The sequence below is a fragment of the Dermacentor variabilis genome, chromosome 1, assembly GCF_050947875.1.
Source record: "Dermacentor variabilis isolate Ectoservices chromosome 1, ASM5094787v1, whole genome shotgun sequence".
Taxonomy (NCBI): Eukaryota; Metazoa; Arthropoda; class Arachnida; order Ixodida; family Ixodidae; genus Dermacentor; species Dermacentor variabilis.
This window is the reverse complement of record NC_134568.1, coordinates 186,357,921-186,375,236: the sequence shown is the minus strand read 5'-3', so window position 1 is coordinate 186,375,236 and position 17,316 is coordinate 186,357,921. Positions and strand designations below refer to the sequence as shown.

At 48.6% G+C, this 17,316-nt stretch overlaps 1 protein-coding gene across 7 annotated transcripts in view; it reads right to left on the bottom strand.

Annotated features, from left to right (window-relative positions):
• Window positions 1-17,316, bottom strand: part of Ge-1 (Enhancer of mRNA-decapping protein 4 homolog Ge-1) — a 233,969-nt gene that overhangs the window by 54,367 nt on the left and 162,286 nt on the right. For 5 of the 7 annotated variants that reach the window (XM_075701139.1, XM_075701157.1, XM_075701106.1 and 2 more), the window contains one exon: window positions 1,169-1,549. The exons of 1 other annotated variant lie outside the window; for it this stretch is intronic. In XM_075701139.1, the coding sequence (XP_075557254.1) occupies window positions 1,169-1,549 (381 nt within the window). The remainder of the gene's footprint in view (window positions 1-1,168; window positions 1,550-17,316) is intronic. One more of the 7 variants, XM_075701122.1, reaches the window with a different exon arrangement.

Below are 17,316 nucleotides of genomic sequence, written 5' to 3'. Positions count from 1 at the left end.
TGTTGATACTGCTGTACTGAAAAGCGCAGAACTCGACGACGGCGAGATGGTTCATCAGGCTTCTGCTGCATCGCCGGACGATGACTCCCGAGTCGGAAGATGACGCACCATGTGCTACGCTGCCGTTGGATGCGGAGCGTGTAAAAGCAGTGACTGTGCTTTTAGCCTGATTGCGCGTACACGGAACAGCGTGCGACGGTGCATTCACAATTTCTTCAAGCCTACTGCCGAACCCGAATAAGTGCAGGATTTCTTTTTTTTTTTCTTTATCTGCTTTTTCTGACATTTCCGCAGTACCCGTGAGGTCCGAATAAACAGTCGGCGACTGTATTTCATTTCGAACTCACTCATAATTTTTTCTCCAATGAAATTGGTGCAAAGAGTTTCGGCACACTGCAATTGTATACAAAACCGCATTTACGGCTTTTGCAAACCCTTCATTTAAAGTCAGCTTTATCACCATAGCCATCACACGATGGCTACAAAACAAGTTATTGCGTGAAGTGGAGCCATGAAGGAAACGAAAAGGCAGCACGACATCAGGCATGATGCTTTTGCAAGGATATTTCCCTTGACGTTGTGCTCTCCCTGCTTTCACTTGGGGCACGTTGGTGGCTGAGTGCCGTGAAACGCACAAATCACGCTTTGAATTATGAAAACAGCCCACCAGTTTGAGCTATGGTTGAGTGACGCTGGATACCAGAGTTGATGCCACTTTCTCTGTCCCATGCCACACACATTTCACTCACCAAACTTCATGCCACGAGTTCTCGGCTGGAATACCTAGAGACATTGTTTCCACTGCGACAGCAACACTGTTGTTCTAGTTCCAGGGAACACAGAGCCATAAGGTTGGTCTTATTGCATTTCCTGAATCATGTAGAAGCCACTGATGCCCTGTTTAGCAAAATCAGACCAACTTATCCACAAACTTTTCTGCAAAATTAGGTAAAGGAAGTTTTCAGAAAGTAAGAACCAAAAGAGAAATATAATTTTAAGCCTTACCTCTAAAATAAGCACATAAAATTACATACAGCAGTTACAAGTTTTCAGCACCATGATTTCAGAACAAAGGTTTTCAGAATTTTTGGTCTAGGACCAGACTGCCCCCTTTAGCAAGTTCATATATGCTAGTTGGTATTCCATAACTAATAAATTTGAAGCTCACAGTAGAAAAGTCGTCTCGTCACCATTTTCTCCTTTGAACATAGGCGATGAGACAAGCATATACCATTAGCAAGCCTCTCTGCAGGTGCCATGATGTCAGCAACCTCCTGACTTGATGAGCTGGCTGTGCTTCTCTGAGACAACTTGCGCTGAGGTGGCTCAGACAGTTCACATACTTCTTCAGAATGCCCATTAGCTGTAGCAGCCAAGGCTGCAACAGCCTCAGTTTCTTCAAGAACTCCTTTCAGCGACAGGTCTAGTGCATTAGGTGTTGTTCCTGGAGAGGGTAGTGAAGCTGCCACTGGAATAGTGCACAGCTCACTTGGAACAGGCGTTGATGCCTCAGTACTCTCGCCTGGAGATGCGGTGGATGGCAGTGGGTCTAATAAAATAAAATGCACAACGTCAAAAACACTAATGTTGAGTACGCATATCAATTTGGCATCAACCAGTTGTTATCATAAACACCTTTTCATCAAAAGACTTGTGCAGTAATTTTACGCACAACACATACACGCACACGTACACACACACTACAACTCATCCAGCCCACAATATTGTCCTACGTACATTGTCTTACTTTTGGTTGGTGACTGTTTTTTACTGTATGCACCATGATACATGAGAAACGGACTTCGTCTGCTCACTCAAATTTGACAACTGTACTCGCCAGTACTGTTGTGCTTTGAGTGTTGATCGTCTTCCTGGGCACACGATCACTCAACACAAATTATTCAATGCAAATATGTATAACTTTTTGATTCTGGGAAGCGTTTTATTGTTTGCCGTCAAAGCAGAGGTAAATTTCTTTAATTCACACATTTGGCAATGTTTAATTCTTTCCTGTCACTACAATGTGGATTAGTACAGATAGCAATAGCTGGCATTTAAACGATACTGAGGAATTTTTATCATTCTTGCATAATGTGAACCCATAACACGCAGAAATGAAACAATGTGAAACATAGGTAAAAGTGATGTGAACTTGACTTGGCGCGATCATTGCAGTACAAGTATGTCAGAAAGTGATACATAGACATTAAGCTTTTAAAAGTAGGAATTTTTTACAGTGAAGATGTCTATGGCAAGGATCCCAGGATTTCTTCATGGCATAACGCCGACAGAAAACTATCATCATCTATGGCTCATACCACCACATGATATGGCTCATACCCTCGTAAGGCACTCAGCAAAGTGAAACAAACGATGCATACATTCTTTAAAATCATTTATACAACATACCGAATAGCATACATTTCAATAAAGGACAAGCTCAAAACAAGCATCCAAACTACATACTGTAAAAACCTGTGTATAATACGAGCTTTTTTTCCTACTATGAACGTCCACAATTTTCGCCTCGTACTAAAAGCGGATCTAAATGAAAATTTAATGCAGAAATTTGGGCTAGAAGTTTTCGTTTATTGCTGTGTGGCTACAACATAGTTTCTTTATTGTTGAGTGCGCACCTTGGCAGCACATGTGCAAACCACACTTCGCGAAGTGCGTCTTTCTAATTCCGCATTGAAGGACCACGATGTCCAGACCACGAAAACAGTACTCAGCTGCTTTCAAGAGAAAGGTTATTTTAGCCGCACCGGACATCGGCAACAGTGCAGCGGAGAGGCAGCTCGGCATCAACGAGGCAAGCATTCGCAGAAGGCGTAGACAGAAGGAAGCCCTCTTCGCGTGCATCAAAACGCAAACAAGCTTTTGCAGCCCGAAGAGTGGGACATTCCCGGAAATCGAACTCGCCCAGACTGAGCTCGTACGCCAACAGCAAGCCGCACATCTAGCTGTGAGCGTGGAGCTTATGCAGGCAAAAGCTAAGGAGCTTGCAAGAGAAAAACGGCTACCGCGCTCCGCCTTCAAAGCGAGCAAGCACAAGATTTTTCGCTACATGTGCCGAACTTCGAGTTCACAAAAGCTGCCCGAATCGTTCGAAGAGCTGCTTGTGGCTTTCCAGCGCTACATTATTTCGCTGCGCAAGTCCAAGGACTTCCAGCTAGGGCAAATCGGCAATGCTGACCAAACGCCGGTTTATCTGGACGTGCCATCGCCCCTCACTGTGCACGAAAAGGGCTCTAAACAAATTTATGTCCGGTCCACTAGTAACGAGAAAACGCGAGTTACCAACATGTTGTTGTGAACGGCAGACGGATTCAAGCTCCCGCCCTATGTCGTCTTCAAGTCGAAGACAGTGCCTAAAGATGAGGAGCTGCCAAAAAACGTGGTTGTGAGATGCCATGAGAAAGGCTGGATGAACAAGAATCTTGTGCATGACTGGATAAAGTCCGTCTGGTGTAGGCGGCCCGGCGAACTGTTGTCGTTCCCATCCATCCTCATGCTGGACGCATTTCGTTGCCATTTGGCCGACTCAGTGAAGAGGCTGTTGCGTGAATCCAGCACTGAACTCGTCGTCATCCCGGGTGGGATGACGTCTCAGCTGCAGCCTTTAGAGGTTTGCGTGAACAAGCCGTTCAAGGATGCTGTCAAGCAGTGTTACGCAGATTGGATGCGCTCAGGTGAGCCTGCAGTGACGCCGACCGGGCGGCTGAAGCGGGCTTCGCTAGCTGCGCTATGCAAGTAAATTGTGGACTCGTGGGCCAGCATACCAAAAGACCTTGTGCGTCGCGCATTCAAGAAGTGCGGCATCTTGAACACACTCGGTGGCACAGAGGATGAGTACCTCTGGGAAGATATGTCTGACAAGGAACTATCCGGAGAGAGCGCAGCTGAGGAAGGCAGCAATTGAGGTGCGGAGTGCAACTTAAATAAATGTTTTCCTAGAGTGTTCCTAACTCGTATTATACGCGGATAAAACGTTTTTTTCCCATTTTGCATCTGAAAAATTTCACTTTGTACTATACGTGGGTTCGTATTATACGCAGGTTTTCATGGCATTACTCAAGCTGTAACTTCTAGTATGCTGAAATTTTATTTATCTTTTCCAATAGCGATGTTCAAAAGGCAGATACATAGCACCATATACCATATTTACACGATTGCAAGTCGACCTAACATTTAGAATTTGAAAATCTGAAGTGTGTGTGTGTGCGGGGGGGGGGGGGGGGGGGAGGTCGATTTGCAATCGAACCAAAAACATGGCACCGCCAAAAAATCGAGACCAACGGGAGCTACAAAGTTCTTACAGTTTTATGTTTGCTCTATGGCCCTACCCGTAGCTTTTCGTTATCCCGCGTGTTTGTTCGCTTTGCGGAAGGGTTTTTCAACATTTTTTAGAGTTTTACAGTGCACACAACACTCATGGGGGTGTGTCGATAGTTAATGGAAGCACCGCTATTCCATTCGCGGCGGAGCTTGCGAGGAGGATCGATAATTCATGGAAGAGCAGACACCGCTCACGTGTTCCTCTTTCCCTTTCTCTATGCTCTTAGTTTGACCAAAGGCATTGGTTTGACGTGTTCGACTTGACTGTCGGCTACATGCTACTTCCTTGTTTCCTCAGTCATCATGAGTGCTCCAGGCCCACTAATCATTCGGCACTCGTTCACAGCAGAGAGTTCTGCCATCCTTTACGCCAAGGAAACAAAGGACTGTGCAGTGGGCCACAAGTTCGATGTTTCTGAACCTTGTGGGTCCTGTATTCAAGAAGTACGGCATCTCGAACATACTTGGTGGCACAGAGGATGAGTACCTCAGGAAAGGTATGCCTGACACGGAACTATCTGAAGAGAGCGCAGCTGAGGAAGACAGTGATTGAAGTGCGGAGTGCAATTTAAGTAAATTTTTTCCTCAAGTTTACCTAACTCGTATTATACGCAGATAAAACTTTTTTTTTTTTTCCATTTCGCCTCGTACTATATGTGGGTTCATATTATACGCGGGTTTTTACGGTAATTGACGATAAGGCGCTGCTGCGCCTACATGCAATGTGAAACACTGTGATGTGTGGTGCGCGACATGGTGCGGTGATCGGGATGGGCAGGAGCAGACGACGCTGAGTGCACGCGCGCCGAGGTGGAAGAAGGAAAACGACGCCGAAGAGCGGCCGGCACGATAACGCGCGGTGCATGAAAAACAACAAAAAGAAGAAAAGGAACCAATTAGAAAAGACCACCGGGTGTAAGACAGCCAATCCGAGAATGCCAAATCGGCCAAACCAGAAGAAAAAGCGTGGTGCGCTGGCAGAAAGAGAGGACATGCAAGGAGACGCAAGGGAGACGCCAGGAGAGTCCCAGGAAGCGACGGCAGGAGGAGGTCAACCACCGGAGCGGGCGTTGAAGACGGGCCGTCGGGTTCCGGACCCGAGCCACCAGGACTTCACCCGACCGGGGCCTCCTGCCAACCTGTTCCTGTGCGTCGCCCGTCTACCTGAGCGGGCCGCCAGCTCCTCAAGGCCGGTGAGCTTCTGCGCCCGTGGGCGAGACGAGAACAGTCGGGCTTCGGGCCCGAGTTCTACGCCAGCTGCCCGGCCAGAACGCCGACCCCGTCTGCCGTGCCGCCTGCTGCCCGAGCACGGCGTTCGAGCTCCTGCGCCCGTGGGCGAGACAAGAGCAGTCGGGCTACGGGCCCGAGCTCTACATCCAGCTGCCCGGCCAGAACGCCGCCGCCGTCTACTCCTGCCACCAAGCCGCCCGCTTTACCTCGCCTAGCCAGAGCTGGCGCGCTCCTGTTGCCCGGTCGGTCAGCTTGCACCGCGACCTATGGTGAGACCGGCGCCACTCCTTTCACCAGCCTGTCGCCGCGTCGAGACTTTTACGCGTCCCAGCCCTCGTGGCAAGCCCGGACTCGCGTACTCGTTAACCGCATGCAAGCCCCATGTGTGTTTCTTTCTGCGATTATGTCTATTTGAGTGTTTCTTTTATGTTTTCTATTTTCTTCTACTTATTCTAAGCTTTTTTTTGTTTCATTAAAAGTTGGTGTGTGGGTTCAAACCAACGGCTTTGTCCTCAATTGGGTTCTCGGAGGCTCCGCCTAAGAGAAACGTCATAACCTTTTGAGTGCACGAACCTTTATCCCATATTAGGGTCATCACAAACACGTAGCGCACCCCACATGTTTCCGGGTAAAGACTACTGCTGCACAAGCTGTCGCAGCAATGGCAGATTAACTGTAGCATACAGAGTAGAGAGTGACATAACTACACCTTCGTGCGTAAAAGAAGAAACCGCATAGCAAATGATTTGGGTTGTGACAGCGCTATGGGAAGGCCATGTATAGAAGACTCCTGAAGAGCAGTGCACTACCAGGAGCGGCAAATTTTTTAAAGGGACTGAAACAAATGTCTGCATTAACCGTATGTCTAATTATTGAAGGTATGAAAAAAAAAGAAACAATATATGCTTACTAAACGTCAATATGCCTTTATTTAAAGAATGAATTGGCGAATCCTGTTTCTATTTTGTAGAAAAGCAGTGTGGAAGCTGCAATTCGCATTATCTTGAGACTCATTGGTGCTCGCAGCAATAAGACCCAGCGACTTCCTTTGCAGAGTGGTCGCAATGCAGGTATTCATCTGAGACAGCCTTTTTAATGCGGACACATCCCAATTATTTTTTCACCAGTGAACTGGTCTCCAACAGATTATCAATCACATCGCTGCCGCTCAGTTCTGCAACCGTGGTTGCACGGCCACCTGCGCCGACAGTTTTATTTTCATTGCCCATGCACCCACCTTCATTTCCAGTTGCCCGACCGTCACCAGTTTTTTCATCCTACCGAGACATGGCGCACTCAAGACAACAGGCCTATCTCCTTCGCCTGCGGGATTGCTGGCCATGTGGCGCTGCTGTCGCCACCGCGCCCAAACTATGCACACCACCTTTGACACGCCCAGCTATGCACCACAATATGCTGCATGCCTCCATTTTCACCGCGTTGTCTTGACAGTGATTGCCGGTCAGAAACTGCGTCCCTGCGTCGTCGAGCTCCCACTGAAGAGGGAAACTGACCGGTGCAGTTCCTGAGGCAAGAACTTCAAATACATCGACGTTCTCAAGACCTCAATATTCGCCGCAATATGTTATTACCGTTTTTGTAGAGGGAGTACCTGCAGTGGCACTAGTCGATACTGGAGCAGCCGTTTCCGTCATTCACGAGAACCTTTGACTACAGCTCCCTCTGGCCTGGTGCTCGCCACTGCCAGCGCGCAGCAAATTCCCCCTTCAGCTGTATGCACGGCCATTGTCGTCATCTACGACGTTCTGTACATTATCGAGTGTTTCGTGCTACCATCGTGCTCTCACACCTTCATCCTTGGTTGGTTTCCCGTCACGTCATCATGCTGTCATTGACTGTTCGCATGCAGAAGTGTCGCTTTAAGCCGAATGTGAATCACTGCTGACCAGCTTTCATCACTTTGCCGATAACTCACTGTTGATGCCGACACAACCATACCCCGAGTCGTCGATGGCTGTTGTCCTGTTGTCTGGTGCCGCATCTAATGCCACTATAGTGTTCACGCTGTCCGATGTGTTTGCTCAACGCAAGGGCATTGTTCTTCCGTTTGCCGTACTCGCCATAACATCTGGGTCAACCATGATGCTGGTCACCAACTACTACCAGTACCCCATTAGCCTACTGCATGGAGAGACCGTAGGATACTTCCAGGAGGTCGATTACGTTGACGATCTCGATGTTCTTACCGAGTCCATCTGTTACGTTGACGCCATGGCTTCGGTCTCAGACTCATCACCTTCAGCGAGCTTTGACAACGCCATCGACACCGGCGGCACGTCATTGGGCCGTGCCACCAGTGTTTCTCACACCATCGACACCGATTCCCACTCCCCCTTGCTATAGAGCCGTATCGCGTCTCTGCCAAAGAGCGCCAAATCATCACAGAGCAAGTAGACGACATGCTCAAACGTAGAGTCATCTGTCACTCTCAAAGTCCTTGGTCTTCACCTGTCGTATTGGTAAGAAAAAAAGATGGCTCCATTCGCTTTTGTGTCGACTACAGACACGTAAACAAGATAACGAGAAAAGACGTTTATCCACTGCCTCGGATCGATGACGCTTTAGACTGTTTACAAGGCACAGAATATTTCAGTTCCTTGGATCTACGCTCCAGGTACTGGCAAGTTCCAATGGATGAACCTGACCGTCCGAAAACCACATTCATTACACCCAATGCCCTCTACGAGTTTAACGTAATGTCCATCGGGTTGTGCAACGTGCCTGCTACTTTTGAGCGTATGATCGACACCATCCTTCGTGGCCACAAATGGAAGACCTGTCGATGACATCATCGTCTCCTCAACCGATTTTCCGACACACCTCGCTCGCCTGCATGACATTCTGCCCTGTCTCGCATCTGCCGGCCTACAGCTTAACCTCAAGAAGTGCCGTTTTGCTGCAAGCAAACTAACCATCTAGAGTCACGTTATCTCAAAAGACGGCGTCCTCCCGGACCCAGACAGGCTCTGCGCCGTTTCAGATTTTCCCCCTTTTTCCTTGTGCAAGCCCGTGAGCCTTGATGCCCTTTGGAATCCATACTGCCGTACCAACCTGATGCTACAGAGTATACTCCGTTTTCTGAAGTCGCCAAATATGCTGAAGAATACCGTCAGCTGGCACGTGCCCTGACTAGCGAGACTCAAGAACGTCAAAAGACAAGACATGACCGTACCCATCAACCACCGCACAACTTTGCTCCTGGTTCGCTTGTGTGGCTTTGGATACCAGCCCACATTCCTGGCCTTTCTTCCAAACTCATGGCGCATTATCACGGTCCATACCGTATCATCGAAGCCACTTCACTGGTCAACTACATCGTCGAGCCGCTCACAAGCCCTGTTCACATGAATGCGACAGTGGCGCATCACATGTCCAAGCGCATTTGGGAAAGGCGATGCGATGCCGCTTACACGTAGCGGATTTACTCTCACGAGAACGTAGCATCACATGGTGTCGTATAAGGGAAAAGCAGCAGACTTCCGGTGTAACTGGTTTCCAGTAGTGGGCCGAGTGCACGTTGGTGGCTGAGTGCTGAGAAATAGATAGTTTTAGACAGAAATAGACAGATAGTGTACACTATATGCTATAGTGTAGCGTATGCCAAGCAGTGCACGTTTTTTGCAGTTTTAGTTGGGCAGTGAGATCTTCAGATCTGAGAGGCCATATGCCGTCGATGCGGCTATTTCCCGACTCAAGCGATAGGTAGCGCTGAAATCCCGAATGTTTCTTTTGTTAGGCTTCAACTCGTTCGAAACGAGAAGTGATCTCGAAAACACCACAAGGTTATCCATAATACTCTCGTCGAAGCGGCCTCAGACTAAGCGAAAACCGTTTACACAATCATTTGCTGCGAACAAAGTGCATTTTACAAAAGCAACAGCAAATTCAATTCGAAGTGGGCAGCCAGGACTGCCGCCATGTTGGTGGCTAATTCCTTCCCATAATTCCTAATGTGACAATCCTCCGTTTAGATGCTTCGCGAGAATCGACTCGCATCCGTAAATCTACCCTCGGCTGGCGCATTAATGCAATACGCCTTCCTAGCGCATTACTCCTCTTTACATGAATGTGATGCGCTAAAAATGCGATGCGATGTGACACTGTCGAATTCATGTAAACACGGCTACAGTGTCCCCAGACCTGCGTCGTCGTAGGCGAAAGACAGTACACATGAACCGTTTGAAACCGTATTACGATCCTTTTATCATCTCTGCGCCCTGATTCACCAGGATGGCTAGACGCCCCCCTGTGTTTGTAACGACTGATGAGGAAGACGAAGGACTGTGCCGTGATCGCGAGCGAGCCCCATGGTACAGACAGCCCTTGCAGTGCCTTGATATACCTAGCGTTCCACAACGTTCTGAACAACAATAAATCTCGTCGCACCAGAAATATTCAATGCATACCTGCAAACTTGTGAATTTATAGGAAAGCAGTTGATGTTCAACCCACATAAAGCATTATTTCGCGAGTGTTATGCAGTGCACACACAGCCTGTGGATGCACTTGGAGACTTCATGCATGGACCTTCATGCATGCTCGCTACTGGTTCCATGCCCAAAAAAATAAAAGCTACAAACGAACTTGCCTTTATTATTGTGTAGGCTTTATAATGGTTGTGGTCAACAACAAAAAAGGCGCCTTTCGATTCTTCTCGTCTGCATTTGTGGGCAGACAACAAATCACGAGCGGCAACTATGTTGGCCACGTTTACACTGACACATTAGAAGTGTACCCTATTCATACGCCGACGCTTGTAACACAGCTAAGATATTCGTCCACCCTTAGCGGAAACGTGCTGTATTAGGATAGTAGTGAGGACAAATGCCTCAGTTTCCACAGCATGCCCGGCATCTGTTTCTATGCCACTGGCAACTACGCGTGCGTGCCCATCTCTGTTTCTGTCCCCTTAACGTAAACATGGCTATGCTATTGTCACAAACTTGCAGATATTAACGATATTATTCATAACTGATACGGAAGAAACTGTTTGAATGCGCGTAATGTACTCACGAGAAGAACAAAAATAGCGTTCAGCGCGTTTGACTTGCTTCGCCGGCCACCATATTTGGCAGCCGCCTGCTTGCTGACTGCTGGAAAACGCGGGATGAAAAAAAATATGTATATATTTTCGCGGGAAATTTAACCAGCGTAATGATCGCACCGCTGAATTTGCATCAATTTCTTAATGATCACCAAAAGTGTGATCATTATGCGAGTAAATACGGTACTCCTCTTACATCCTTGTAACATTAGAAGTCTTCCAATGGAAAGTTCGAAGAGCGGCATACTCAACCTTTTCACAAACTTATTTTTTGTAAATATTAATGCAACATTACAAAAAATGGAAAATTATCCCAAATTCAGAACATTTATGAAATATTCAAGAGACATGAAAGTAGGGTGCTTAGCAAATCGCCTTTTCAAAATATTTCACAAGTTGCATGTATTTATCCAAGAGAGAAATTTCAATGGCAGAAAGGTGGAGAGGTCTGTTTGAGTAAAGTGCCTCTAGCCTGCTCCCAGACGATGGGGAAGCGATTTGGGGGAATAACAGAGAGGTGCTTTCTGCGTACACCGCAACAAGGATGGTATTTACCGGACCACAGCAGCAATGACGACGTAGAATGAGCTCGGCTTTTTCATATTCAATAAATGCTATTTTCATTTTGTGACCGCTGTCCTCGCTTTCTTTGTTCGGCCTACATTCAAGTTTCTTTTTCCATATTCTTTTTTTTCTTCTGCCATCTGACTTTTAGGGGTCGGCTTAGAATCGAGACCTGCCCATATTAGAGTAAATATGGTATGTCAGAAATGGGTTCACAACAACATACTTATTTCAAAAACACACATTAAAAAATTTTTTTAAGGTTAAAGAACACTTGGCTTTGCTGCACTGCTCAATGGTGGCTTTTCCAGCACTCATATGTTTAAAAAAAAAAGTAAGAGAGAGAAAAGTGAGCATCCTAAACATCTCCCATGCCCTATGAACGTTGTGATGCAGCTGACCACTACATGGGAACACATTTGGCATGTAGGGAGGCCTCACTTAGCATGCCGCCCGACGACGACGTTTTTCTTGTTGTCAACTTTAAAACTGCTTCCGCTGAGATTTCAAATTTTAAGATGTTAGCATTAGGAGTGTTAAAGTGGAAGAAAGTGTATGTGTGTGAAATGTGGGAAGCAGGTCAAGTGGTAGAGGTGTGTGTACTTATACGGGGTGTTTGTACAAAGACTAAGTAATATTTAAAAATACCGTATTAACTCGCATAATGGTCGCACTTTTTTGTTGAAAAGGATCGATGCAAATTCAGGAGTACAATCATTACGCAAATTAAATTTCACGCAAAAAAAAATTTTTTTTCATCTTGCATTTGCTGAGGGATGACAACAGGTCAACAAATAGGCGGCTGTCGCTGTATGTATGCGGGACACCGAAACCAAAATGGCGGCCAGAAAAGCAAGCCAAACGCGCCTAACCCGTTTCTTTCTTCTTGTCCTGAGCACATTACGTGCATTAAAACAGTTTCTTCCGTATCACTAATGAATAATATTGTTACATAAAAAGACGCAGATGAAAAGCTATATACAAGTATATTTACAATGAAATATGCCGCACTGGGCCAAGAAGCAACAGCCCGCGCTAGCCTCTAATTGTCGTCGTCTTCATTTTGCTCGCCTTTGTCATCGTAAATACTGTTCCGTAGCACTACCCCCGGTGGCAAAAGCGCCGTCCCGGAGCGACTAAACGCCGGACTCGGAAGCAGTGTAGTAGGCCTTGAGCCTACTGACATGCACGTCACTGGATGCTGGAGTAGAGGATGAGGTTGAACGCACCGGAGCAATTTCATACGTCACAGGCGTCACCTAGCGCAGCACGCAGTAGGGCCCAGTGACGAGAGGGCGACCACAGGAGCACGAGTGCACCAGGCGAAAACTATACGTCACGGTGGCGGGCGTTGTACTGACGCTTCTGAGTGGTTTGCGAGGCCGTCAGTCGAGTACGGGCAAGCTGGCGTGCATGGTCGGCGATGGCGATGGCGTCGCGCGCATACTCGTTTGTTGACATTGACACGGAGGAGGAAGTACCATGTCAAGGGGCAATGTCGGTTCGCGATCGTACAGTAGATAAAATGGAGAAAATCCAGCGGTGTCATGTCGGGAAGAATTATATGCAAATGTGAGGAACGCAATGGAAGAGCAATGTCCCAGTCGTGGTGGTCTTTGGAAACGTACTTGGACAGCATATCGGTAAGAGTGAGGTTTAACCGCTCTGTCAGGCCATTGGTTTGAGGATGGTATGAGGTAGTCAGCTTGTGTTGAATGGAGCAGGAATGCACAATGTCGGCGATAACTTTCGAGAGGAAGTTATAACCACGGCCAGTAAGCAGCTGTCGCTCAGCGCCATGAAGCAAGATAATGTCATGCAAGAAGAAGTCCACGACGTCAGTGCCGCATCTGGTAGGGAGAGCCCGGGTGATAGCGTATCGGGTGGCGTAATCTGTTGCGACGGCTACCCATTTGTTCCCAGAGGATGATGTGGCAAAGGGGCCGAGGAGGTCTAAGACAACACGAAAGAATGGTTCCACAGGGACGGTTATCAGCTGGAGATGACCGGCAGCAACATAACGTCGGACGGAGCAAGCGAGACCAGGCCAATAGAAGCGGCGGCAGACGCGGTCGTACGTGTGGGTTACCCCAAGATGTCCTGCAGTGGGTGCATCATGCATCTAAAAGAGCAATGTCTGGCACGACAAGAAGATCGAGAAGATCGACAAGATTTGGCACGACAAGAAGATCAGATCCGTCAAGGAGGAAGTTCCTTCGGTACAGAATGATGCCCTGGAGGACATATTGGCGAGCGGATGCGTCGGTAGGTATAGAGCGCAGACGTTCGAAGAGTGCTTGCAGCAATAGGTCTCGGTACTGCTCATCGGCGATGTTAGCGAAGGCAGACAGGGAACATGTCGTTGGCGGTACTACTGTCGGCGCCGTCAGGCTCGTCTACCGGGTAGAGAGACAAACAGTCAGCGTTCTTGCGCAGTCGGCCAGATTTGTAGGTGACAGAGTATGAATATTCTTGGAGGCGTAAGGTCCAGCGACCAAGTCTTCCTGTAGGATCTTTCAGTGAGCATAACCAGCAAAGCGCATGATGGTCTGTCACAACGGAAAAGGGTCGGCCATATAAGCATGGGCGGAACTTTGCAGCCGCCCAAACTAGGGCTAGACACTCACGCTCAGTGATGGAATAGTTGCGCTCTGCGGGCGAGAGGAGCCTGCTGGTGTAAGCGATAACACTGTCGTAGCCGTGCCGGTGTTGTGACAGTGCTGCGCCAATGTCGTGACCACTGGCATCAGTACAGACTTTGCTGGTGCAGAAGGATCGAAATGAGCCAGAACGGGAGGCATTGTGAGAAGGTCGATTAGATGCGAGAATGTAGAGGCCTTGTTATCGCCCCACTGGAAAGGGGAGTCTTTTTTCAAAAGCTCGGTTAGTGGTCATGCTATGGGCGCGAAATTTTTCACGAAACGGCGGAAGTACGAACAAAGGACGATGAAGCTGCGCACATCCTTGACACACTTCGGAACAGGGAAGTGCGTAACAGCATGGATCTTATCCGGATCTGGTTGCACTCCATTCAGGTCCACGAGATGTCCAAGGACGGCAATCTGGTGACGGCCGAATTGGCACTTCGATGCGTTGAGTTGCAGACCGGCTCGACGAAAAACGTCCAGGACTGCTGAGAGGCACTGGAGGTGCGTAGCAAATGTTGGGGAGAATACTATAATGTCATCCAAGTAGCACAGGAACTTTGAACGGCATCACTTTGAATTGATAAAGACCTCCGGGTGTTACAAAAGCAGTCTGCTCGCGGTCAAGATCGTCTACGGCAATCTGCCAGTAGCCGGAGCGAAGGTCAATAGAGGAGAAATAGCAAGCACCGTGGAGGCAGTCAAGGGCGTCATCAATCCGAGGTGGCGTATACACGTCCTTTTTGGTAACCCTGTTAGGGTGCCAATATTCCACACAAAAGTGCAATGATGCATCATTCCTTTTTACCAGTACAACAGGTGACGCCCATGGACTACATGACGGTTCAATAACGTTCTTGGCAAGCATTTTGCGAACTTCGGCGTGAATAACTTGCCGCTCAGCCAGTCACACTCGATACGTGCGGCGATGAATAGGAGGGGCATCGCCGACATTAATGCGATGTTTAACAGCTGTAGTTTGGGCCAAAGGACGATCGTTAAAGTAAAAAATATCGTATTAGGAAAACAGAACGCAGTAAAGCTCACAAGCATGCTCGGACGGCATGTCGGGCGCAGTCATTTTCGGTAAGTCGGCGATGGTACAAGTTGCTGACTGCGATGGTAGAGGAGGATTGGCTGAATTGTAGTCTACTGCAATAGATGCTACTGAGTGATCCTCGAATGAGAAAAGCTGGGCGAGAGACATCCCGCGTGGCAGCATTTTTGTCGTCGAGCTAAAATTGACCACTGGCAGGCAGACGCAATTCGCCATAATAGATAAAATTGTGTGAGGTACTGCGATCACGTGTGTAAGGAGGACGTCTTGCATAGGAGCTGCGATGTAGTGACCGTCGGGGCTGGTGGGGATGACACTAAGTCTACATAAGTCAGTGCCGAAGGTGGCAATTGAACGAAGTCGCTGGAACTGAGGTGTGGTTAAGCGGGATCCAGAAATGGCAGGTCAAGGCGGAGAGTAATGGCAGAACAATCGATGAGAGCAGAATGTGCGGAGAGGAAGTCTAAGCCGAGGATGATGTCGTGGGGAAAGTGGGCGATGACTGTGAATAGCACGATAGTGGAGCGATTGGCGAAGGAGACACGGGCGGCACACATGCCAATTACAGGGGCTGTGCCGCCATTGGCGACACGGACAACAGGCGTCGTGGCGGGAGTGATTATTTTCGTCAGATGGTTACGAAGGTCAGCCCTCATTACCGACAAATGCGCCCCAGTGTCTATAAGAGCAGATACAAAAACACCATCGACTTGCACATCAAGAAGGTTCAGATGAGTGGGCAATGTCAGTTGAGGATTTGGCGGCATATAGAGCAATGCAGCGTCACCTCGAGGCGCTGCATCGTCTAGTTTCCCGGCTTGGAGCGGAGTCCGAAGGGAGTTGGCGAATAGGAGCGCCGAGGCTGGGGGGATCGAGATTGTAGTCGTTAGGGCGAAGGCGAACGAAAATAGGGGTGGTTTGGCGCAGGAGCATCTGTGGCGGCATTATCAGAGCGGGCGGCATAGGGACGAGAAGGGCCACCTGGGGGGCGAGAGTAGGCAGTATCAGTAGACCGGTTCGGGGAACTCCAGCGACTCCGACAAGGACGCGAAATGTACCCGATTCGATGGCAGTGAAAACAAATGGGCTTCTCTTCAGCAGTGGGCCATTCCGACAGGTTGCGGAAACGTGGTGGGTAAGAAGATGCGGGACGGGGTGGAATCGAAGAAGAGGGGTGGGTATCAGGGCGATGGGCCGAGCAGATGGTGTGAACACCCATGTTTGCGAACTCCTGGCAGACAACCGCCTGGATCAGGAAAACCGTGACTGCAGGTGCGTTGGAGTCGAAGGCAGGCGGACAGGCGGCCTCGATCTCACACCGGATGATTCTGGTAACATCGCCAGTGTTGTTGGGACGAGGAGCGTTGGCACAGCAAGATGTCGCTGGGTTGTTGGGCAGACGGGCAAACTGCTGGTCAATACGTCGGCTTTTAGCGAGTTCCAGGCGGTGGCACTCTTTTATAACTGCATCCACCGTCGCCATGTTGTTGAAAACGAGCAAGTTGAAAACGTCATCGGCAATGCCTTTGAGGATGTGGGAAACCTTGTCCGACTCAGTCATGTATGTGTCAACTTTGTGGCACAGAGCCAAGACGTGCTGAATGTACATGACGTAGGGCTCTGTTGACGTCTGCACACGGCCGGAAAGCGCCTTCTGCGCGGCAAGTTGGCGACCATAGGGGTTGCCGAACAAGTCCTGGAGATTTTTATTTATTCATTTCCTCAAAGGTCTCTGTTGAGACATTACATGAGGGAACATTTTGCTTAAGCGAATCCCAACTGGTGAGCTCATCTTCGTGCGTCCGAAACCAAACTCTAGGTGTGCCACCGAGGTAAAAAGACTACGTTGGCGAGCATAATAGTAGGGTCCCGCCGGTTACTGTGGCTGACATGTTCGTATAGGCTGATCCAGTCCTCAACGTCTTCCCCATCTTTGCCCGAGAATACGCCAGGATCACGGGGAGAGGGGAGAGCGATGTAGGTTGTCGAAGTGGCAGCAGGTGTCGGAGCCGGCGCAGTCGAGTCGTCGTCGCCGGGAGCCATGAAAAAAGGCTCGACGTACCATCCACTGCGAAGCTCTGTGACGAGGTACAGGGAACGTCCACCTTTACCAGATATGTTACGTAGGAAGACGCAGATGAAAAGCTATATACAAATATATTTACAATGAAATATGCCGCACTTGGCCAAGAGCCAACAGCCCGCGTTAGCCTCTAATCGTCGTCTTCATCCTGCTCACCTCTTTGTCATCGTAAATACTGTTCTGCAGCAATATTGTTAATATCGGCAAGGTTGCGGCAATAACGTGGCCATGTCTACTTTCAGGGGATAGAAACAGATGGGCGCGCTTAGCTGCCAGAACGCATAGGAACGCATGGCGGGCATGCTGCAGAAACTGCGGCATTTGTTTTCACTAC